At 46.7% G+C, this 23,600-nt stretch overlaps 1 protein-coding gene across 1 annotated transcript in view; it reads right to left on the bottom strand.

Annotated features, from left to right (window-relative positions):
- Positions 1–23,600, bottom strand: part of Znf704 (zinc finger protein 704) — a 189,242-nt gene that overhangs the window by 21,344 nt on the left and 144,298 nt on the right. Inside the window, exons 3-4 of the mRNA XM_059253951.1 lie at positions 15,576–15,679; positions 11,653–11,879 (exon numbers count right to left, since the gene is read on the bottom strand). Of these exons, the coding sequence (XP_059109934.1) occupies positions 11,653–11,879; positions 15,576–15,679 (331 nt within the window). The remainder of the gene's footprint in view (positions 1–11,652; positions 11,880–15,575; positions 15,680–23,600) is intronic.

The following is a 23,600-nucleotide window of genomic DNA, read 5'->3' as shown; positions in this document are numbered from 1 at the left end:
CACTGGGGTCACCCTGGTGGTGGCTAATGTTAACCAAGCGCTTAGTGGCGGAAGGTGCTGCCGTAAGCACTTATTTAATCCCCAAGATGGATGTTGCTAGTCGTCTCCATGCTACAGAAGGTTGCAGGGAACCAAGGAGCAAGGCTGGAATCTGCTCCAGAAGCCAGCCTTCACCCCAGGGCACAATCACACGACACTCTTCAATGAGGGTTTAGCATTTCCAAGAGCCTCCCAGAACACTGACTGAGGCCGCCATGTAGATATGTTCTGTCAACCACAGTGCTCTTGATCACAAAATAGGAATAGTAATGGAACCCCTAACAGATGACCGTGATGCCTTAGTGACGTCACGGGCAGGAACCAGCAGACCTGGTTCAGAGGCAATCACTCATCACAGCAGGTGTCATGGAATTGCCATCGTGTGCCCTCAAATGCATTTAAAAATTTTTGCAGTGCTTGGGATGGGACGCATGTGCCTGTACATGTTACAGTGCTCCACCACTGCACTACTGTGGGAGTTTGAATGAAAATGGCCCCACAGGCACAAAGGGAATGGCACTATTGGGAGGTGCGGCCTTGTTGGAGGAAATGTATCACTGTGGGTGGGCTTTGATGTTAGAGAGGTTCAAGCCGGGACAGGGTCTCAGTCTCTCTTCCTGCTGCTTGCTGATCTGGATGCAGAACTCTCAGCTCCTTTTCCAGCACTGTTAACTTCCTGCGTGCCACTGTGCTTCCCACCATGATGATAACGGACTAACCCTCGGAACTGTAAGCCAACTCCAGTGAAACGTTTTCCTTTATGAGAGTTGCTGTGGTCATGGTGTCTCTTGACAGCAATAGCTCCTAAGACAGCTACATTCCCTAGTTCCCCTGGAACAAAGTTTTATTCAGTTTTTATATTTATATGTATGTGTATGAGGGTATGGTGGTTTGAATGATAATGGTTCCCATAGGGTCAGATATTTGAATGCTTAGTCACCAGGGAGTGGCTCTGTTTGAGAAGGATTGGGAGGTGTGGCCTTGTTAGAGGAAGTGTGTCCCTGACAGTGGGATTTGAGGTTTCAAAAGCACACACCAGGTCCAGTCCTTCTCTGCCTCTCTCTGCCTATGGATCAAGATGTAGAACTCTCAGCTACCAACACCATGTCTGCCTGCATGCCACCATGTTCCTGCCATGATAATGGACTAACCTTGGAAACTGTAAGCAAGCCTCAATTAAATGCTTCCTTCATAGGAGTTGCGTGGCCATGGTATCTCTTCACAGCAATAGAACTCGGACTAAGACAGGGTGTGCCTATGCCATGCTGTACATGTGGAAGTCAGGAGTCAGTTTTCTCCTTTTACAGTGTGGGTCCTGGGAGTCAAACTCAGGTCCTCAGGCTCAGGTGGGCACGCGTCCTCACCTGCAGAGCTATGCCCACTGCCTGGAGAGAAAGTCTCAGTACAATTAAAACATGCTGATTAATTTGTAGCTCTTTGCTGCAGTCATGCAGCATGCAGGAAGGCTCAGTTTGGGATAATTTAGCAATAGCAAACAGTTTCTCTTTTTGTGCATGTATTATTGCGTGTGGGGACATGGGTATGTGCACATGGAGGCATATGTGCGTAGAGGCCAGAAGATAACCGTGGCTGCTGTTTCTCAGGCACCACTCACCTCCTCTTTTGATGCAAGGTCTCTCATTAACTTAGACCTTTCCAAGCAGACTAGGCTGGCTGGCCAGCAAGCGCCAGGAGCTGCCTGTATCCACCTCCTCAGCACTGGGGTTACAAGTGTGAGCCACTGAGCCCAGCTATGATAACTTTAGTTCCATCTGGGGGTTCGAGCTCAAGTCCTCTCAGGCGCTTCACCAACTGAGCCGCCTTCTCAGCCCAGGAAACAGTTTTTGAACACACAATGACCCAAATTAATTCAATATCAAATGCATAATAATTCCGGGGTGTTTCTGGGAGCCCTTACTCATGGTTGTATTACCTAACTTCACCGTAGGATTTGTTCTCAACACCCCCCCCCCACTGTACAATGCTGTCATTCCATCTAATGCCAACAAACACACCTGAACATCTTAACCCAGATTTGAGACTACCATGTTAGAATTGCAGTGTTTACTGTACATAAAGTTTTCTGCTGCTATAGAAACATAAATGGTTTAATCATGTAAAACAAAATTTTCATATTCTCGTCCCTCAGCATGTAAGTATCAAATTACTTTATCTTTGGACTGTACTGTATTAAAGCATTTGATTTTAAAAAGTGAAGTTTGCCCTCTAAATTCATATTTCTACACACACAGAATAGTGCAGCTCTCAGACCTCATCAGAAAAGTTTATTTGTGTAGTCGATGGCAGTCAGTATAGAAACTGATAACCAGTCCAGGTACAGAGAGTAAGCATCTGTGGCTTGCTCAGCCCCAAGTGGGGCATCTATATTACACCCCTCCCAATGCCGCTCGGGAACCATCTCTAAGCAGGAAAGGAAAGACTGTAAGAGCCAGAGAATGGGGAGAACCATAGTGAAACAATGTCTTCTGGACATGACAAGACCATGCACTCATGAGGTCACAGCGGTTGTGGTTGCTCTATAAGACCTGTACAAGTCAAGCCTGTCAACACTCCCAACACGAATGGGCCCCTACCTCTTGCAGAGAAGCTACTGACAGTTGATGGCTGTTGGAGGAGGAAAGAGTCTGTTTTGTTCAAGTGTGTGGATGGCCCCACAGCCACGCAAAATTGGGCAGCACTAGTTAGACCCAACGGGTCATAAAAAAGAAGAAAAATGAAGGGAAAGACAAAGTCCTCTTAATGACTGGATCTACTGACTATAGACCAAGCCTTCAAGATGAGCTTCTTGGGGAAGGGTGTGTGTAGAGGGGGAGAGGGCTTCATATTCCAACTATAACATACATGCAAAAAGGTATTCAGTATTAACCAATCTTTAGGTTAATCTTGAGATTGGTAATGGGCATTAGTTAAATTAATCCCTGTGGTGGTAAGAATGAAAACATCCCCCATAGGCTCAGATGTTTGAATACAGGTCCCCAGTTGACACAGCTGTTAGATAGGTTTAGGAGGTGTGGCCTTGCTGGAGCACGAGGAGGGTTCGGAGTCTCGGAAGCCTGGTGCCATTCCAAGCGTGTTGTTTCATGCTTGTGGTTCGAGATGTGAGCTCTCAGTACGTTGCCTTAGACATGGGGTTTATCACAGCAACAGAAAAGTAGCTGATCTTATCCCATGCGTACTGAGTATACTAAAAATGAAGCTATAATTTACTTTCCACTCCTGAATTTCTTTTTGAGAAGAATTTGGTTTTGTTTTTGCACATGGGCTTGCTTGCCTGTGTGTGCGCTGTGGGTGTTCAAGTGCCTGAAGAAGCCAGACGAATGCACTGGATCTCCTGCAGCTGCAGGCCCAGCAGCTGTGGGCTGCCTGATGCAGGTGCTTGGAAGCCCGGGCTCCTCTGCAGAAACAGTGAGTGCTCTAATCACAGAGTCACCGCTCCAGCCCTGGATGCTCTTTTTTCAAATTACATCTTATTTACTTTGTGGGACTGAGCAGGTGATTGGGTTTGGCAGCCAGTGCCTTTATCCACTGAGCCATCTCACCAGCTCCCATTCTTACGGGAATTCCTGATCTGCCGTGTTTGACCCCACAGGTCATTCTGTTCTGTCCTCTACCCTGCTCAGTTTCTCAGGAGGCTGGCCTCCATGCATAGAATCAACGGGCTCCTGCCCATGGGTTTCTGGTTGGATGTGGCCAATGGGAGGTAACAGGAGGATGCAGCAGGCAGGAGAAAATCCTGATTCCCCTGGTTCTCATTTTGGCAGGCCACAGCTATGTGTGGTTACATTTCTCTTCTGGAGTTGCCATTTCTGCCAGGTGGTCACTCCTCCAGCTGAGGTTCTAGAGTTCTGGTTATTCCCAGGTTCTGGTAGTCCCTCAGCTGAGGTTCTAGAGGTCTGGTTATTCCTAGGTTCTGTTAGTCCCTCAGCTGAGGTTCTAGAGTTCTGATTATTCCTAGGTTCTGATAGTCCCTTAGCTGAGGTTCTAGAGTTCTGGTTATTCCTAGGTTCTGGTAGTCCCTCAGCTGAGGTTCTAGAGTTCTGCTAATTCCTAGGTTCTGGTAGTCTCTCAGCTGAGGTTCTAGAGGTCTGGTTATTACCAGGTTCTGGTAGTCCCTTAGCTGAGGTTCTAGAGTTCTGGTAATTCCTAGGTTCTGGTAGTCTCTCAGCTGAGGTTCTAGAGTTCTGGTTATTCCTAGGTTCTGATAGTCCCTCAGCTGAGGTTCTAGAGTTCTGGTAATTCCTAGGTTCTGGTAGTCCCTCAACTGAGGTTCTAGAGTTCTGCTAATTCCCAGGTTCTGGTAGTCCCTCAGCTGAGGTTCTAGAGTTCTGGTTATTCCTAGGTTCTGGTAGTCCCTCAGCTGAGGTTCTAGAGTTCTGCTAATTCCTAAATTCTGGTAGTCCCTCAGCTGAGGTTCTAGAGTTCTGGTAATTCCTAGGTTCTGGTAGTCCCTCAGCTGAGGTTCTAGAGTTCTGGTTATTCCTAGGTTCTGGTAGTCCCTCAGCTGAGGTTCTAGAGTTCTGCTAATTCCTAAATTCTGGTAGTCTCTCAGCTGAGGTTCTAGAGTTCTGGTTATTCCTAGGTTCTGGTAGTCCCTCAGCTGAGGTTCTAGAGTTCTGCTAATTCCTAGGTTCTGGTAGTCTCTCAGCTGAGGTTCTAGAGGTCTGGTTATTACCAGGTTCTGGTAGTCCCTCAGCTGAGGTTCTAGAGTTCTGGTAATTCCTAGGTTCTGGTAATCCCTCAGCTGAGGTTCTAGAGTTTTGGTAATTTCTAGGTTCTGGTAGTTCCTCTGGTCACTTGCTTCTTCATGCTGCTGTGGTTGTGGCGGTGGATTTGCATGATTATTAGATCCTGGCTTGTCCCATAATCCCTATTCAATCCCCCAACCCCATCTGTACTTTCGTAAGACTAAGCTCTAAGGACAATTGAGTGTGCCATGGACCCTCTGCTAGAACTTGAACAATTAAAAGGAAATAAAGGCCATAAAAGAACACGAGTAATGATTTTTTGGGGGAGAGAGAAAGTGATAATGTGATGGTTTTAGTTATTTGTAAGTTTTTTTTAAATAACAAAAGTTTATAAATTAAAAACAAATGCTGGGCCTTTAATCCCAGCATTCAGAAGGCCAGCCTAGTCTACATAGAGAGTTCTAGGACAGCCAGGGCTATATAAAGATCTGGTCTCAAAAAAAAAAAAAAAAAAACCAACCAACCACAATACCAACAAAAAACTGGGAAAGATTATATTTTCATGTTAATTTCTAAATTTAAAAAATTATTCTCTTTTTAGTTTTTGTTGTTATGTTTGTTTGTTTTCCCTGGTGCTGAGTCCCAGGGCCTGAGTATGCTAGGGAAGCAATCTATAGTGAGGTCCATCCCTACCTATTTTTAAAGTTAAATTATTTATTAAACTTGTAACTTTTAATTATTTCTTGTCTGGGCGTCCTGACACACACCTTTAATCCTAGTACTCAGAAGGCAGAAGTATATGGATCCCTGTGAGTCTGAAGCCAGGATGGTCTACACATCGAGTTCCAGGCCAGTCAGGACTATACAGTGAGATCCTGCCTTGAAAAACAAAACAAAACAAAACAAAACAAAAAAAAAACAAAAAAAAAAAACAGCAAAAGAAAACAAACAAAGACTTGACTAATACTGCTTACCTAAATTTAGAGAAAACCAAACATAATGGAAGGATCATCTCAGCTTCAATGGACCTGGGCAACCAGCTTCGCTCTGCACCGGCCAAGGGTGTGCTCCCCTCAAGGCCAAAGCCACTTAATGGTAGTTTAATTCTTTTCAAGGTCCCCTCACTCTAGCCAGCTGAAATCAACCCTCTGTCCACAAACAGACTACTTGCTGTTATGCTGGAGCAAAGGCAAGCCACAGGAGGAGGAGAACATGAAAAAATAGCTAAATAAACAACGCCCAAATTGCTGCTCAGTCCAAGCTGTCTGGAGGAAGCCAAGCCAAGCAGAGCTGCCGGCCAAGCCACTGCGGCCAAGTGTGAACGGCCCATCTGTGCTCAACCTTGGCCTCTCCTCGGGGCTCCAACAGATGTGCTGCCCGCAAATGCATGGGGCAACAGCTGGAAATTCGCCCCCAGTGGAAAGCACTTTTGCTGAACATCAAAGTCAATGTCAGCTGACTTGAAGGCTCACAAAAGGCCTTCTTCACAAAGAGCAGCTGAAGGACAAAGAGCAGCTGACGGAGGCCCCTGTTAGCTGGAACTGCCACCTCCTTGGCTCATCTAATATTACAACGCCCCCCCCATCCCCCCCACCCCCGGAGGCCAGGCACACCAAGACCACTGCAAACTCTGAATTTTAAAAATGTCCTACGTGAGATGTGTAGCCGTTTCCTGGCAAGCTCTTTAGATTACCTGCCTGGCTTGAAGACTAAGTGCCCCGGGCAACTGGCTACAACCTTTGACCTCAGCTCTCAGTCTTTTTTCTATTTACTTATTTATTTTTCTTTTTGAGTTAGTATTTTGCTGTGTAGTCCAGGCTGGGCTTGAACTTGAGATCCTCCTGCCTTATGCTCCTGAGGGCTGGGACTACCACCCCTAACCCACAATCCTATTTTTGTCCCCGAAGACAGGGTTTCACTATGTAACTCTGCCTGTTCTGGAACTCACTATGTGTAGACCAGGCTGGCCTCAAACTCACAGGGATCTGTCTGCCTCTGCCTCTGCCACCCCCCACCCCCATGCTGGGATTAAAGGTATGTGCCATTACACCTGGCCACACTCTTATTTTAAAGTGGTTTCATACCTGGGCTATATGGAGTGCCTTCTATTTTCCTGATAAAATCTAGACAGATACCCAGGGCTCACAGGATGGTTGTCAGCGGTAGCTTTCGGTCCCAGGGGTGGGGACATGGCTTGATTCTGAAGTATGATATGACATGCTCAGGAATACACCGGATTAAAGCAACAATCCAGAAGTTACGTGAACACCACCATAGTGCTGTAGCCTTGGCAGGATCATATTGGCTTTTCTGATGCACTGGAGACTCCGAGGGATGCATTATTATTATATATGGTGATTGCGGGGCATATACAGTAGGCAGGTGTGTGTGTGTATACTTTGTCTAAATTTCTAAATTGTGGATCAGGTCTCTGAGCAAAGAAGGGCAGGTAAGTGTGCTGCACTACACACCCTTCTCAGCTTGTCTCAAGGGCTCCTTCAGGGTCAGCAGGGCCACTGAGATCCTTATCCAGGGCCCAAGCTGAAGAAAGAGCTACCTTAAAGGGTTTCAGCTATATTCTTCCCTGAGAAGGTAGCCTTATACATGTGAGTTTGTTCATGGACTCCCTCCTTTGTTTGTAAAACGAGCAGATTAAATGAAATCAGTAGGATTACTACTATGAATGATGTTAATTCAAAGTCATGAATGAATTCAAACTTGCCAAGCACAGACTAGGTAACCCCCACCCCCACGCACCATTTGTTGCTGAGGTGGTGATGAATGTATCAAAAGAATGTGGCTCAGTTGGTAGTGTTTGCCTAGCACGTGCAAAGCCTTGGGCTCATCCCCAGGATGTATAATGAGCACATGGGCACACCCCTGGAATCCTACCACTTCAGTCAATCAGGTCATCCTTGGCTACATAAAGAGTTCAAGGCTCGCTTGACCTTGAAGAGAGACTGTCTTAAAGACAACCGACAATCAAGGTCTCTGTATGTGCACGTGGAATGTATTCGTCTGTGCCTTCTTTCTCCACGGCATGACGACTTTGACATCAACTCACTGCCCTGGTAACCGGCAGCTTTTCCTCTTTTTCGGTAGTGTGGTGTTCTACTATGAATATGCCATAACTTCCTTTCCCATGTGCCTGCTGGCGAACATTTGCGTTGTTTCCGGTTTGGGGTGATAATGAAGAAAGCTGCGATGAACATTTGTCTATAAGTCTTTTTGTGGATGTGTGTTTTCTAATCTCTTAGGTAAATACATACGCAACAGTAGAGTTGCTGGGTCATATGGTTAGCATATATTTAACTTTGTGAGGAGCTGCCAAACTGTTTTTCAAAGTCGTTATACCATGTTGCATTTCCACTGGCAATGAGAACGCATTCCTGTTGCCAGAACTTGGCACTTAGTGTGTACGCTGCATGTCTCCCTCCACGCTCCCTCAGTCCTACGATAGCCAGCACTGAAATGCACGCTGATGGTGGCCTCTCCAGGACAGAGGGTCACAGGAGTGTTGGCCTTGGCCAGTTAGAGTAGTGGTGACCTGGGGAAAGACATTAGTCAAAGGCCACAGAATTGTACACCAAAGGTGAGCTCATGTTAGTTTGTGAAATCTATACTCAATAAAGATGGATTTAAGATATTTTCCCTAACAAGCAGGTTCCTGAGCTAATAGAGATCCCTTGTCATGTATTTTCTTAATCCGTGGATTCTAGAATTAAGTTTCATCCTTGGGGTCACCTGTTCACTCCTAGGTGAGGTTGAATGGTTCTTGCTTTAGAAATGTCAGGATGACAGGAGATGATGTCTGAGGTCCTTGGGGCTCTAGCACCCTCAGTATAGACCACATGGCTGGCCAGTCCAGCATCCTGTTAGCCCAGATCTCTTATCTGCACTTGGTCCTCTCCCTGGCTAATCAGTTGGGCTAATCCTGGTGATCTGTGCCATTCCAGTGAACCATATACAGACGTCCAAACTGCACTCCCCACCCCCGTCCTTACGGGGACTTTGTTGCTCCTGGTACATACATGAAGAATGAATTCTGCAGGGAATGAATATGCACGTGTGAGGGCTTTATGGATTTGTTTGCTTTGGGGGCGGGTATCACTTACAGTAAAGGGATCTGTTGGTTTTTTGTTCTGAAAGATAAAAAAATGCAGAGTGTAGCAAGTACTTTTAACTTGTGGCATAAGACCGTACAGCTACCGGAGCTCCTGTGTTAGCGCAGACCTTCTCCCTGCACCCAGGTAAAACTGTCCGTGGTCACCGCATCCCCAAAACAAATGAAAGTGATGGAAATCAGAATCTGTAAGTATCTCTGAGGTGCTGCTGATGGTCCGGCATGTGGAGTCCTGAGTCAGGTTTCCTGATGTACTTCCAGTTTCTGCCAGGGCTACTCTCAGTTAATGCGCTGCTCAGGGTTTCTCACATCAACCCCAAAGGTGCACTGGGTGACTGAGGGAGGGCCTCATAGTTACCCTGAGCCACTTGGCACCGGCTCTATCAATACAGGGTCAGGACGGAGGCAAGTGCTCTCTTCTCTCCATACCCAGGGTTTTCAAGCTCCCCACTCACTCAAAGGGATCCAAGGGTGATCCCACAGCACGGTATTAGTGGCTACATTTATTGCTCTGCCCATCTTTTCACATAATCCGTACAACAGTCCCATCAACAGGGTACCTTCAGAGGTGACACCCCAACTTCAGAATGCACAGACTCTAGATCTGATGGAACCAGGAATCTGGTATTTTCCTCAGTTAGCAGCACTTTGGGTTTTCCAGGAGGTCTTGTGGAACTGAGAGTTAATTCTTAGCCTTCTATAGAATTGGTTTTCTCATGGGCATACTACCAGAGTGCCCATACTTTGGGTCATTGCATCACCTTGTGGTCATGACAGGAACTACAACCTCTTCAAAGTCCCAATCACATTCTGTAGAAGTTGGAGGCTACCTGAAACCAGGGGGAAAAGTCTGCTAGAATGCGCCCTCCCAAAGCTGGCCAGCTGACTTGAAGAGCCAGGACAGCCTGGCATCTCTCTCACATTTTCACTGCTATGGCTGAGGAATGGATGCTCCACGTAGGAAAAGGGTCTGAGTCCCTCTCTGCTCTCAGTGTCCTTCTGCACCTTCAACGCTTTGCTGACACCTGGCCATGTAGTGTTGGTCCAGTGGTGTCTGACTATGCTGCCCCTGTGCCATTCTCCTCTGTGGGCTGCGAGGGATCAGTGGACTCTCCAGCTCATTTTGCCTCAAGAGCATCATCTTTATGATTTCTGCTAAGCTCACTGTACTTTTGCCATGATATAAGCAACACAACCTTGGGCAATACACACATTTCAGCGAGCATCCTCTGCAAAACGGGAATAAGGTTGTATCAGAGATCTGCGGTATGACTGAATGAAATGCTGCATTGTCTATGCAATGCAACTCACTTTGAACTTCTTTACATAAGTAACGAGAGTTAGCAGTGAGTGCCTGCAGGAGGTCAGAAAGATCAGCTGGTGTCCATAATTACGAGCCATACCTATGTGCAGTGAAGGCTGCTTCTGCTGTGTTTGTAGCCATGTTCCATTACATGGGATCACAGTTAACAACTTCACAACTGTCCTTTAAGAGGTGTGATATACACACCAGCAGGTTTACAACCAAGAAGGTGATTAATGGCTTTCTGAGGTTCTCAGGACAATAGTGCTAAGGCTGGAATGTGGCTCATCAGACTTTTGATCATGGCACTTGGATTTACCAATGCCCTCCTCTCTGGTTAAAGATGGCCCTATTCCTTGGGGCATACCTGGACAGAACTGCTGTCCTACTCACCCTGCATGCTCTGAGTGATGCTGAGGGAGGCAGGGAGGGTGCTGGACCAACGCCACCTTTTTATTTCTCTCTCCAAATGCATTCAGGGGAAAACAAGGTTGCAATGCATCCTCAAGGCCTCGGTTTGCTTATGGGTCATCATTAAGAATGATGACACCCGCATATAATTTTAAAACCAGCATATAATGTCCGTATCACATCATTGTCAAATGATGCTAAAATGTTCTCTAGGTTTAGGAGCAGTGTTGCTGTCGCCTAGGAAATAAAAATGCTTCCATAAAATGGAGGGCGAAGGGTCATCGAGACCGGCTCAGTGGGTAAAGGCACTTGCTCCCAAATCTGAGTGCAATCCCCAGAACCCACAGGGCAGAAGGGGAGAACCCACTCCCTCAAGCTGTGGTGTAACCTCTACATGCACACTCAAACACACACAACATAACTAAATAAATGTTTAAAAAATCCAAACCCTGAAAATGATGATAATAAATCAAAGATTCCTGAAGAGAACGAAAAGACTATGGGTTTGGATGGTGGCTCTTAATAAAAATATCCCAGAACCTCAATTTCTATATAGCACTTCTGTAAGGACCAAATAGATGTATAGCCAGTTAAACTACCGAGTGCAATATTTAGCTCTTCATTACATTTTTGTTTAGTAAACACAATTTTCAGGATGGAAGCATACACATTTGTGTGTCAACTTTTATATATCTAGTTGCGTTAAACTGAAGAAAACCTTTTGTGCTGACAGAAGCAGAAAAGAGAAAAAAAAAATACTGGCTATATTTTAAGAGCATTTAGCCACAGGAAGTCTCAGTGCAGTATTTCAGCTTCCAAACAAGGTAGAGCTGTTTGACAATGTATACACAGGACGGGACGTGCATCCAGATGGGCCACGCGCATGGGTACTCTAGCAATTTTTGTCTTTAATCGGGGAAGCTGGCAATGTCAGAGACAACTAAGGCAGAACACGAGTGTGTGTGTGTGTGTGTGTGTGTGTGTGTGTGTGTGTGTGTGTGTGTGTCTGCTCATTCTCATGAGTGACTAAGCACCAGTCCCTCGGGGGCAGAGTACAGGGCACCACCCACCTTTCTCTTCCTGGGAATGGGCTCATCGAAGAGCAGGTTGCTGGCCTCTGCCTCGTCGATGCCATCATCGGGTGGCGCGGGGCTTCGGAAGGGCTTGAAGCTGTCGGCGGACAACGGTGGCGAAGGTGTGGACGGGTTGGACTGGTCGCTGGGGGCACTCCAGCTCCAATAGCCGCTGCTGCTGCTGCTGGATGGCGCACCCTCCTTCCAGGACCCGCTGAGGCCCTCTGTGAGCACAGGGACAGCAAGTGAGGGCCTCTGGGGAAGGGTCGGAGCTCTGTCCTCACCTCCGTGTTGTATGCAGTAACCCACAGCGGCTGTAAGCTGTAAGTTCTCACCCACCCCAGTCACACGGTACCGTCTAAGGAGTTGTTTTAGCCACAGTGCAGCAGGGCTGTCTGGGCTCTGATGTGTGTGTTTTACTGCACGGCGCTCCTTCCTTGGGATTGGTGGAGATTAACCGAAAACAAGGAAGTAGTGGTTATTTCTTGTTCACCAGCTGTGGAGCCTCTGGGTTTGCTGGCTGCCGTGCTTCTGCGTGTTAAAACTGCCTGTGGTATCCTCCTACCTGGCCACCAAGTTGCCCCCTCCGGTTCCACTCTCCTTTTTAAAAAAAGGCATTACTCATGTGACTACAGTTCCTGGGATGTATGTCTAAGAAATCAGATTAAGACTTAAGACTCTATCAATCAGAATTAATAATTTCTAGATTGGCAATAAAACGACTTCCCACTGCTGATTAAAACAAATAGTGTCTTATACTCTGACTGCTCTTATATCCTTTTAAACTTAATTTTCAAACTTAGTGTATAAAATAATGGGTTTTATAATGGGATTCCCACACATCTGTGTCATTATACTTCATTCTAATTCTTCCCCTTCCCTCCGGCCCCCTCTTACTAGTTCCTTCACACTTATTAGTCCCCCACTTCTGCGCTCGTACCGTGCGTTCCAATTCCCCCTACTTAAAGGAGCTCACCTGCAGTTTCAAACACTGTTACGTCTGTCACTCAGAGTAAAGAGTGTCCCCATTTGACCCTGGCACAGGAAGTTCATCTACCTGCTCTCTAACTAGAAGTGACCCTGGACGACTGAGGCCAGGACCTGGTCCCCTAGTGGCCCTTGGTCCTCCAGAGCATGCAGGCCCTCTACTGTGGTTGGGGGATTGCATCTCTTATCTCTGTGGTTGAGCTGGATTGCATTAGAATTTATTGGCGATACCTACTGACTGGACTGGTGCTCAATTTAACTGCAGGAAGTCCAATGCAGAGATTTCTTCCTGTTAGCATCAGAGGAGGATGGCTTTTAATCACTGTAGATTTCCTTTCTTTTCAGAACACACAAACTTATTAGCATTTACATAAATTCTACTTTCTAGATAATTCCTCTTCCATATTTATGTGCATTGCGAATGCACTAAAACCCTAATGGGGGGGGGAAGGAAATCCCAAAATGCTTCATTAAAAAATACTACTAATGTCTGTGTAATTACTAATGAAGCAAAGATGAAGAGTAGACTAGTATTCGTAGAGAAATCACTACCCTTACCTAGTTATAGATTTCTAGCAAATTCCTCAACTGTATCAAACAAAGACTTTAGTAAAAATCATCAAATTTTAAACTGAAGTGGCAGTTGCCCATTTCATGACGGTAAGACTGGCAGAATTAAATGGTCTTTTTCAGAATTAAATGTTTTTTTTTTGTTTTTTGTTTTTTTTTTAGCATCACAAAGCCAGTTTAGTATTTCCGCCCCTGTGGACTGAGGGTGAGGAATGGATGTTCAGATGCTCAGGCACAGCAGACTACAGGAGCCTCTCTAACAGGAGCGCTGAATGCAGCACAGCATCCTTCAGCGGCGCCTCCTCACATACTCCACCACAGACTCCTACAGCCAAGAGAAGTTCACGCTGAGGGATGCGCGGTCACGGTCCGCAGGAGAACGAGCCATCGTCACGGTGGGTTATGTTGCCTCACGTCAGTGTCAGCAGGGTATCTGCTTACCAGTCTGTGAATACTGCCTTCACTCCTCAGCCGGGAAGACAAGCTAACACGAGATGAATCTTTCAGAAACACTCATGGTGTTTCCTGGGCTGCAGCATTTCCTTATCTTAGCCAGCATTAGCCAAATGGGCAGACGGGCCCAGCGGGGCTCTTAGCTCTTTGCAAAGCTACCTCCTAACAGAGAAATCCTTCTCTGTCACGGAAAAGGATCACAACAGGTTCCCCAAACTCACTGATACAGTGTCATTCTTGAAAACAACTTCATTCCCCTAAAAACTAATGACTTTATTATTATTAATTGCTTCCCTTACTTAAAAATTTGCTTCCTTTTGTAAACCAAATGATAGACTTCAAATGCAGTAGCTGAGTAGCTATTTTAAGATGATTTTATTGTATTTATTTATCTATTTATTTATTTTGAAGCAAGGTCTCTCTACGCGGGCCAGGCTGGCCTCATTAATTCACAGAGATCCATCTGCTTTTGCCTCTTCAGTGCTGAGATGAAAGGCATTTGCCATCACACCTAGCTAAGTAGTGGTTTTTTAAACCATCAATGAACACTGACATGCTCTATTGCTGTGCTAACAGAAGTGTGTACTGAAGTATGAAAAGGTTTATTTTCATTTTAACCTTTAAATACAAAGGAACAGGAGAAATGTTCTCAATTAAAAAAGAATCATATAGTAAAAATAGTGATTAATTTAAAAATATCTTTTTCCCTCTACAGATTCAAACTCATTCCTAGAATGTTTTGGGGGTACCCCAGTTTTACCTCCAGCAATGCTGCCTAGCGAGAAAGGCAAATCTGGGTATCCATTTGCCAAGAGGCTCCCAAAAGGCCAAGGCACCAAATGATAATGATCACGTCATCTCAAAGCATGTGCTTATGCAGTATACATAAGTCCATCTATGTATACGTCTATATTTAAAAACACATGCGTACACACATACATACAAACATGTATGCAGCCTGGTACTCTAATCCTAATTTTCAACCACCTGGGTGGATTACTTTAGCAGCTCTCTCACAGTCTCAGAAGAAAGACTTCTGGCCAGGCATCCATGATCCGTCACAATAAAGCTCCTGTTCTCCTCTGTCTAACTTCATCTCCCACTGTCTGCTTTCCCAATTCACCATGAAGATTAGGTAAAGCGATACCACACCACGATTAGGAAGGCAGATCTGGAATCAGGAAGACAGGAACTAGAAATGTAGTTCTACCATTTGAAAGCCAATTAGTCCGCATGTGCCTTGGTTTACCTATCTGTAAAACGGTGATAATAGCATCTCGTACACTTGCTGGTAGAAACACCCTGAGATAAAGTAAGTAAAACACTCAGCAGATAGTTAAGTCACTGCTCAATTAATATGCTAGCTGTTAATGAGGCCATGACTGACAGAGTTTTTCTTCCTGAAAGGGACTGTGTACTCTCTCTGAGTATGAACACTATTTATATTCTACTGATACATTCAGATCACCTGGGTGGTATCTGATATATACTGAATTCATGAGTGGACTAAATACTTCTCTTGGTTATGAAGTGTGATAATGCTTTTACAAACTGCTGGATCTTCAGTGAGTTCCCTGACTAACTACCTCTCAATGAAAAAGAAACTGTGCTGGGAAAACAAGTTCAGTAGACTGCTCTCCATTTGCCTAGGGAAAAAGAATGTCCGTACTGCACAGATGTGTCCTGGGAAGGCAGCAAGCACATCTCAGAGCTCAGTAGATGTGAGCTGCCTAGGTAAGGATGTGAGAGTGCTGGGGTCTTAGGAGGAGCAGTCCGATGGCCCAGGGTCTCTAGTTCCCCCGATTCGAAACAGCCTTTCATTCCGGAGGAAGGCGATCCCTAGGCAGAAGCCTTGCTCTCGGTGCTAACTTAAGGCACTTTCCCAAAGACCATACCCTTGGTTGGCTTACCATTAGGTCGCACAGGAGGGCTTCGGACCAAAGGGCTGGTTGACAAGCTGGTTAGCACCATTGCCGCAGTCACCTTGTCCATATCCAGTTCCTCTGAAGACTTCCTGTAAAACAGGAAGAAGTGCTGTCTGTCTGTGCTCACTCTACCCATGGCCAAGCAAGGCACTGCGGGCTGCCACGTTGACTTTATCTGACGTATCCTCAGAAAAAACCCAATGTTCTGCTAGCTGATGTATATATAAGAGGCCAAGTGACCCAATCAAAGCCGTACACACCAGGAAGGAAGGGGTGCCTTCTTCATGGCGTCCAACAACTATGTGGGTGTGCTGGTGAGTCAGGTAGCCACCCTGCAGGCACCAGTGATGCGGAATGAACGACAGACAAACCAACCACCCGGGACAAAGAATTTCTGATAGTGGCAAGTGCTATGCAGGGTTAGCCGTGGACACAGCAGTGCCTAGGTGTCTCTGAGGAGTGACTTCTGAGGTGATGTGAAGTTGGGGAGGACTCAGTTCTGGGAGTAGAGAGGTGTATCTCTACAGCAGTGGTGGCCTGAGGTACCCTAGATGAGTTCTCCAAAGACAGAGGAGGGGGCAGAGCTGTTTCTCCCGGGTCTTGCGCCAACGGAACGTTTCACCTTTATTCCACGTGGATTTGAGAGTCACTGGACACTTTCCACAGGCCCACGTAATATGGTTAGTACTTGCCAAACAACGGCTGAGCTGGCATCATGCAGAACAGAGGGCAGGAAAGGCGGAACAGAAAAGGGAGGGTGTGAGATGGCTGACAGGGGTGTGGATGAAAGAGATTGTTGGCTGGGGGCAGTGGCTGGTGACTCTGGGGCGTCGGTGGGGAGACAGTAGAACGGTGATATCTGGATGGCTCCAGTAACAACTTATGCGTTCCCAACAGCCTCCACTGACATGAGAACAACCAGAGGAGAAAAGCATTCAGGGTGTTTAAATTCGAGGGTCCCTCTCGCCTTGTCTCTTTGTGTGTGCGGGTGTGCGAGTGCTTGGGTGTGTGCGTGCGTGCGTGCGTGTGTGTGTGTGTGTGTGTGTGTGTGCGCTTGGGTGGTGCGTGCATGTATGTGCACATGTGTACGTGCACGTGTGCGTGCGTGCGTGCGTGCGTGCGTTTGCGTGTGCGTGTGCGTGCGTGCGTGCGTGCGTGTGTGTGTGTGTGTGTGTGTGTGTGTGTATGGGGAGGGGAGCGGCTGTGTGCATGCATGTGGAGGCTCCAGGTTGAGTTTGGGAGTCTTCCTGCATTGCTCTTCTACCTCACTCCCTGAGGCGGTCGTGCTGGCCAGCTCACTCTCGGGATTTCCCATCCACACCTTCTGAGGCTGGAGTCACAGGTGAGCACCTGGCAGTTAGTTGGGTTTCTGGAGATCTGAACTGTGGGCTTTCACACTGAGCCATCTCCTCGGCCCTCAACCTTTGTTTTTCATTTCATTCCCCACATCCTACCCAAGGAAGACGACGGCTTGGGAACAGCTGTGGTAGTCACCGAGCGAGACAACAAGGTTGCTCTTACTTCATCCTGGCCAGTTAAACACGAACCTGTGAGGCAGCCATCATGGCGGCTGGAGTCAGCTCGTGTGAGCTTACTTCCTTGGAGAAGTCACAACCGAGAGGCAGACATTTATGTAGTACATTGACACAAAGTAAATGACGCCACCTCCCGGGAGATGAACATTTTCCAATTAGGGAGCAGCCGAAGCAGCCCAACAGAGGATTAATAAGCCCTACCTGCAGATGGATTGTCACTTTGACAAATGTGGCTTTCCTTCACAGGTGTGCTGGAGAATTTGTGAAAGCAGTGAACTCTAGACCTCAAAACTTCACAGCACTGCTTCACAACTGAGTGGAAAAGAAATCCTTCCACTGGAGAACAGCCAAACACTTCTTTACTTGTGTGTGTGTGTGTGTGTGTGTGTGTGTGTGTGTGTGTGTGTGTGTGCTACCTGAGACATTGATCTCATCGGCTGGATGGCATTTAGAATCACCATGGCAACAAACCTCCAGCCCGTCTGCGAGGAACTTACTCGATAGGTGACCTGAGACAGAAGACCTACTGAAATGTGGGTTGTGGCATTCTGTGGCTTGGAGGCTGGACTTAATCAAAAGGAGAATGCTAGCTGAGCATAACCATTCATCATTCTCTGCGTCTGCCTCCAGAGACCAGCTGCCTCGGGTCCCTGCCCTTGGCTTCCCTGGAGTGAGCTCACAAACTGTGAGCCCACACAAACCCTCCCTTAGGTTGCTTCTGTCTGGTACTTTGCCATAGCAACAAGACAGGCAGCTAATACATTGCTCCATTAATTTCACCATGAAGTTACCAAAAATCAGTTTGACTTTCTGATACCCCACATGGTACTAAGATATTCCAAGTTTATTGTTTCAATCCAAGGTGCCACAGGATGGAAACCTTTGACGTTTTCCTGTATAATTCTCTCAAAATCCCTTATGTGCTTACTCCCCAAACTGTTCCATCAAAAGGTAAATTATTTGTTTCAGTGACTGGCAAATAAAAATACCTGGATAAGCAAGCAGGAGCAGGGACAATGAAACTGCCTCCATGGAAGTGTGCGAGACAACGGCACACCCTCAGAAGCAGAAATCCCTGCGTACACACTCAGCTGCCACGCATCTTTACAGTCACCACAGGGTACAGGATCCGCACACCCTGGGAAAGGCGGTGCTGGCCTCCTGCAGAAATGGATTTCCTTGATGCAGCACCGAGAAAAGAGCCTAATGCACCTCATGCTCTCCTGAGTGTTGTGCTGGCTCAGTTTCCCCAAGTGACACCAGTGTGGGTGTGGGCACAGCTGGATAGACATTTGCATCCCCTGTTCCAAGACTGAACTACAACCTCTCTCCGTGATGGCCAAGCTTCATTGTCAATTTGACCGGATTTCAAATCCCCTAAGAAACAGTTCTGCGAATATCTGTAAGACAGTTTCCATTAACAGATTAACTGTGGGAAATGCACCTTGAGTGTAGGTAACACCATCCCAGATTGGGGGCCTAGACTATACAAAGGAGAAAGGGAGCTGGGTGCCCACACTCATCTTGCTCCCGATGGTCAACACAACACGACCAACATACACAACTCTCCACAATGATGGATGGTACCCTTGAAAGGATACAGTCTGGAGGTCTGGGTTGGGTTCCTTTTCTCTGCCAGTTACAGAATTAAAAGGTAGGAAAAATCTGAAGCACAACAGGGAGCGACAGATAAACCTCATACAACCGTCGTCAGAATTAGCGGTTAAGAAAGGCATTTCTCGGGGGTGAGGAAACACGTGCATTCAGCATACACACAGAGAAAAGGACCCTCTGCTTCACAGAGGGGAGGACTCAGGAGGCCAAAACAATCCAGTCTCTTCTCCAGGCCTGGGGTTTTAAAGCCTCTAAAGACACGTCCTCCTCTACTTTAGGGCTACAGGTACTGACTGGTACTCTGCTGCTGTGTGACATGTCTTGACCAGGCCTTGAACTTCTTGGGTCAGTCCATCGGCAGGAGACTGATGGTGGCAGAAGTCTTGGGTCAGGAGGCTGAGGAAGAAGCTGGCCATGCTGGAACTCTGCTGCCTTTATACTGAGCCATGGCCCCTCTCCCTATCTGTCTGCCCATCAGGGAGTCTAGCTCCTGGTCTCTCAAAACTGTGAGACAAAATGAACTCTTGAGTGGCTTCTGTCAAGCAGCTGATGACAGCAACAAGAAAGTACACAACTAATACACTGTTATTACCGAGAGTTCTAAAACCAGGCTAAGAAGAGCTGGTACCCAGTACATGGGAATGAGAAGGTGCCACAACTTTCCCCTAATTTCTAACAGGACTTTGTTAGACATCCTTCTACATCCATCTGGATTTCAAAGACCCTTTCCCCCCTAAATCTCCTTATATCATTTTTAAAGTTTTGTTTTGTTTTAACACCTAAGGCAAACCTTTTGTTTGGGAGGTCTAGCTAATAATTCAAAAACTGCTTTAGCGGCTCTGACGGAAAGCCATGGAGAAGATACCAAGCTAGCTCTGGGTTGGAAGCTTCTTCCATGCTGGCTTGGAAGGTGCTAGGGAGGCTGCCAGGGAGAACTGTGAACAATCTCACTCACCTTCGACACTACATGCTACACTACTGACCGGCCAGGAAGGATGTACCCATGAATACAGCACTGGCAACTAACTACTTTCTGTTGGAACTGGGATGGTCTCCACAGGAAGGAACTGACACCTGGTACCGTAAACCTGGCTGAAAGCCCACGGCTGGAGAGGTCAGAGGCACTAGTGGGCAAGCGGCAGCTGCTGCTTCTGAGTGACTGTGCTGACGTTCACAGATGAGTGCTCCCGCCAGCCTTACCCAGAACAGCCTCTTTCTGGGGTGGACAGCAGGAACTGCAGAGGCTGACCGGTGCAGGGGCTGAAATAAGCGACCGTGGAATGCTCAGTCAGAAACGGGACATCTCTATCACTCCCTTCAAGGTTCAGAGAACACTGTGGAAAGAGAGGACAAGAAGAATGGAAGAGCCGGAGGATGGGCAAGGTGTTGTGGAATACTGAAATCAAAAGCAGCTGTGAGCACCTCCATTAGCCCTGCTGAAAGATGGGAAGGGGCGGGGCTCACGAGGTCCACGCCTTCCGAAGGATCTGCTGGCAGCTGATGGTTGCTGGAGGGAGCAGAGATGTTCTTCCTAGTGTTAAACCACGGGTAAGGTACATATTCCTGTAAATGACCTCTCACTCATGCCCCTGAAACATCCCCAGTGATTGGCTCGCCTAAATAAACACAGGCGTCAAATTTAAATTTAGAAAAGGACAAAAAAAAAAAAAAAAAGACATTAAAGTAGAAGTGGAAGTTACTGGGAAGAAAGGGTCAAGGAGATGGGGATAGAGAAGGTAATGTGGTATAAACATGATCAAAAATACATTATATACATGTCAGAAAAATATCACAATGAAACCGTTATTCCATATAACTAATAAATGCTAATCAAACATTGCTGTGGGAAATGCTTTTGTACACTGGTTTAATAAAACACTGACCAGCCAGTAGCCAGGCAGGAAGTATAGGCGGGATAAGCAGACAAGGAGAATTCTGGGAAGAGGAAGGCTGAGTCAGCAGACACCAGCCTGCCATCCAGGGACCAGCATGTAATGGCACACAGGTAAAGCCACGGAACATGTGGCAATATAGAGATTAAGAGAAACAGGCTGAGTTTAAATGTAAGAGCTAGTCAGTGGTAGGTCTGAGCTAATGGCCGAGCAGTTTTAATTAATATAAGCTTCTGAGTGATTATTTTATAAGCGGTTGCAGGGTCTGTGGGGCTGGGCAGGACCGGAGAAAACTTCAGCTATAAAATATTAATAAACAAAACCCCAAAGCTGGTCTATGTGGATTTTAAAATGAGAAATAATAGCAAACACATCACTATAAACTGTGTGTTTATTTTACATGGCCAAACTACCAGTATATTTCAAAGTAATTACTGAATGTCATAAAACAGATTCCTAATGAAGAAGAAAAAGAAGAATACAAATTAGTGTAAGCACGTATTTTTAATCCCTTTTTAGTTTCTGCATTTTTTTGAGACAGGTCTCACTACGTTTTCCTTGCCAACTTGAAACTTACTGTGTAAACAGACTGGCCTTGGACACTGCAGCAATCCTCCTGCCTCTGCCTCCAGAGCGTAGGGATCAGGGGACCGCAGCTAACCAGAGTGTTCATTTATCTGGAGTACCTTTAGGTTTTCCATTAGCAGTGGAGGTCACCACCACCAACATCAAAGGAATACACAGCACGCCACCACTTAACCCAGATCTCTTAAGAAGAATTTGGATCAAGTTATCAGATGCTATAGCCTTGTGCTGAGTGGTGTTTTTGTTTTTATCTTTGTTAATTTCTTTTGGTACAGTAGTATCTAATTACTGATTAATTAGTGCTGCAGATTCAAATCCTTATAATTAACACTAAGAGATGATACATGAAGTCGAATCTGGTGCACTTGGAGGAAACTGCTGTAAAGCCTTCTGGTGGATTTATAGTAGTGGGGAGGGGGCGCTGGGGGCCATAATGGATATCCTCTCTTAATGTGAAATTGAATTGAATTTACTATTGCAAACCACAACAATCCCACATTTACTGAAGACAGAGACCTAACTAAGAATTAACCTCTCTTCCACACTTGAGGCTTTTGTTTGTTTGTTTTTCAAGACAGGGTTTCTCTGTGTAGTTTTGGTGCCTGTTCTGGATCTCGCTCTGTAGACCAGGCTGGCCTCGAACTCACAGAGATCCGCCTGCCTCTGCCTCCCGGTGCTGGGATTAAAGGTGTGCGCCACTGCTGCTGGTCCACACTTGAGTTTTACGTAACTTAGCAATACTTAGAATAATGGTTAAAGGGATAGGAATCTTCATTGCCATTTTATACACCATCCAGACCTCGTGATGAGCTGGCTTCCACTGGTGAACAGGACTTCGTGAAGGCAAATCACAGCTGAGAAAGGACAGCAGGGAAGCCCTGGCTTTGCCCAGGAGTCTCATGTTGAAGAGGTGTTGGGAAACAGGAGGGGCAGAGCTTGGGTCAGTACACTGGGCTGGGCATGCTGAGCTGTGTGGTAAGCCAAGAGAAGACAGGGGACAGACAAGAATGTGGGGGAGGGGAAGAGAGAGGAGGAGACCAATCTTTAGAAAGAGGCAAGAAAGAAAACACACGGAAAAGAAAGGATCTTAAGAGAGCACGCTAAGTTGAGTGAGGTTTCCACCCAGAGGTTCTGTGGATTTTCCTGGATTCTAGTAGAGCCGGACTCTGGACCTCTGCAGAAGAGGCAGCAAAAGTAACAGGAAGCGAGGAAGCACAGAGCATGGCTGTGCATCAAGTTAACCGATGGCTTCTAATCAGTCTGTCTCACTACCCGCACGGCCCTGGGTGAATTCCTTAAGCTGAGTCTCTCTGTTTCTTCATCTAGACCAGGAGTATAAATCAGGCTTCTGAGAGGATTAAACAAGAAAATGTCCAAGAGCACCAGCACGAGCCTCCGAATTCCTGCCCAAGTTCACCAGCTGGTCCTGACATTCAAATCCATGAATATACCCATGATGTGTCCCCAGGAAAGGGGACAGAGGCAGACTTCTCTCGTTCCTTACTCAAACCCAGCAATAGCAGCTGTCTTCTGCCTCCTCTGTCCTTCCCTTTCCCTGCTGATTTCAGTGTGTGTGTGTGTGCACCAGGTTTTTCATGAATGTCAAAACTGCTCCAAGCTCCTCTGTAAGAGGCTTGTGGAGGTGCAGCCTCGGGCTTCTCACTAGGATCACAAGTTGGTGCCGTCACCAACTCGACATATTATGAATCTCCACACATGTTGCAAGCCCAGGCAGATTTTGTGCTGAAAGAGTCTATGCTATCCGTATTCCAGGAGGGCTGTGTGCTGGAGGCTGCACTGGTTTAGAGAAGCACTGTATCCGGGTAAAGCAATAGCCTGCCCTCTGAGCTCCAGGCCAGTGGAGAACCAGATCTTCATCTCTGTCTCCCTCTCTCCTTTCCCTTTCTCCCCACTGCTCCTCCTGTTCTGGAAAAGCTACACACCAGAAGGAAGGTCACGTGAGGACCTGCCTAGGTGAATGGGGAGAAGGATGCTGAGGTTGAAACCAGCCTGGGTGCTACCAGCCTCGGGAAGGATGGGTTTCTGGGTGGCTGAGGGCGAGGCTGCTGTGGAGAGGACAGACTGATCCTAGTGTGCTGTGCAGTCTGGAATGGCTTCCACCTTCTGTGAGGGTTTTCTTCCCTATCTGCAAAGTTCTAAGAGGCACCAGTGGTTCACAATGGGGTGCAGTAGGGACAGGCTGAGAAGGTTCATGAGTGATCAGGTTTGTCCTTCAGAAAGCTCCCTCTGGCTGCCTGTGGAAAATGACTTCCTGGAGTTTAACAACAGGTCTGCGGCAACAGGCTGCTGGATGATGTCATCTGTGACACGAGGAGGAGATCAGGGAAGTGTGGACAATCTCAATGAACACAGGCCTCGGGTCC

The sequence above is a fragment of the Peromyscus eremicus genome, chromosome 2 (genome assembly GCF_949786415.1).
Source record: "Peromyscus eremicus chromosome 2, PerEre_H2_v1, whole genome shotgun sequence".
In the NCBI taxonomy this organism is placed as follows: domain Eukaryota; kingdom Metazoa; phylum Chordata; class Mammalia; order Rodentia; family Cricetidae; genus Peromyscus; species Peromyscus eremicus.
Note: the sequence above shows the minus strand (reverse complement) of the source record. Positions and strands in the feature narration are given on the sequence as shown.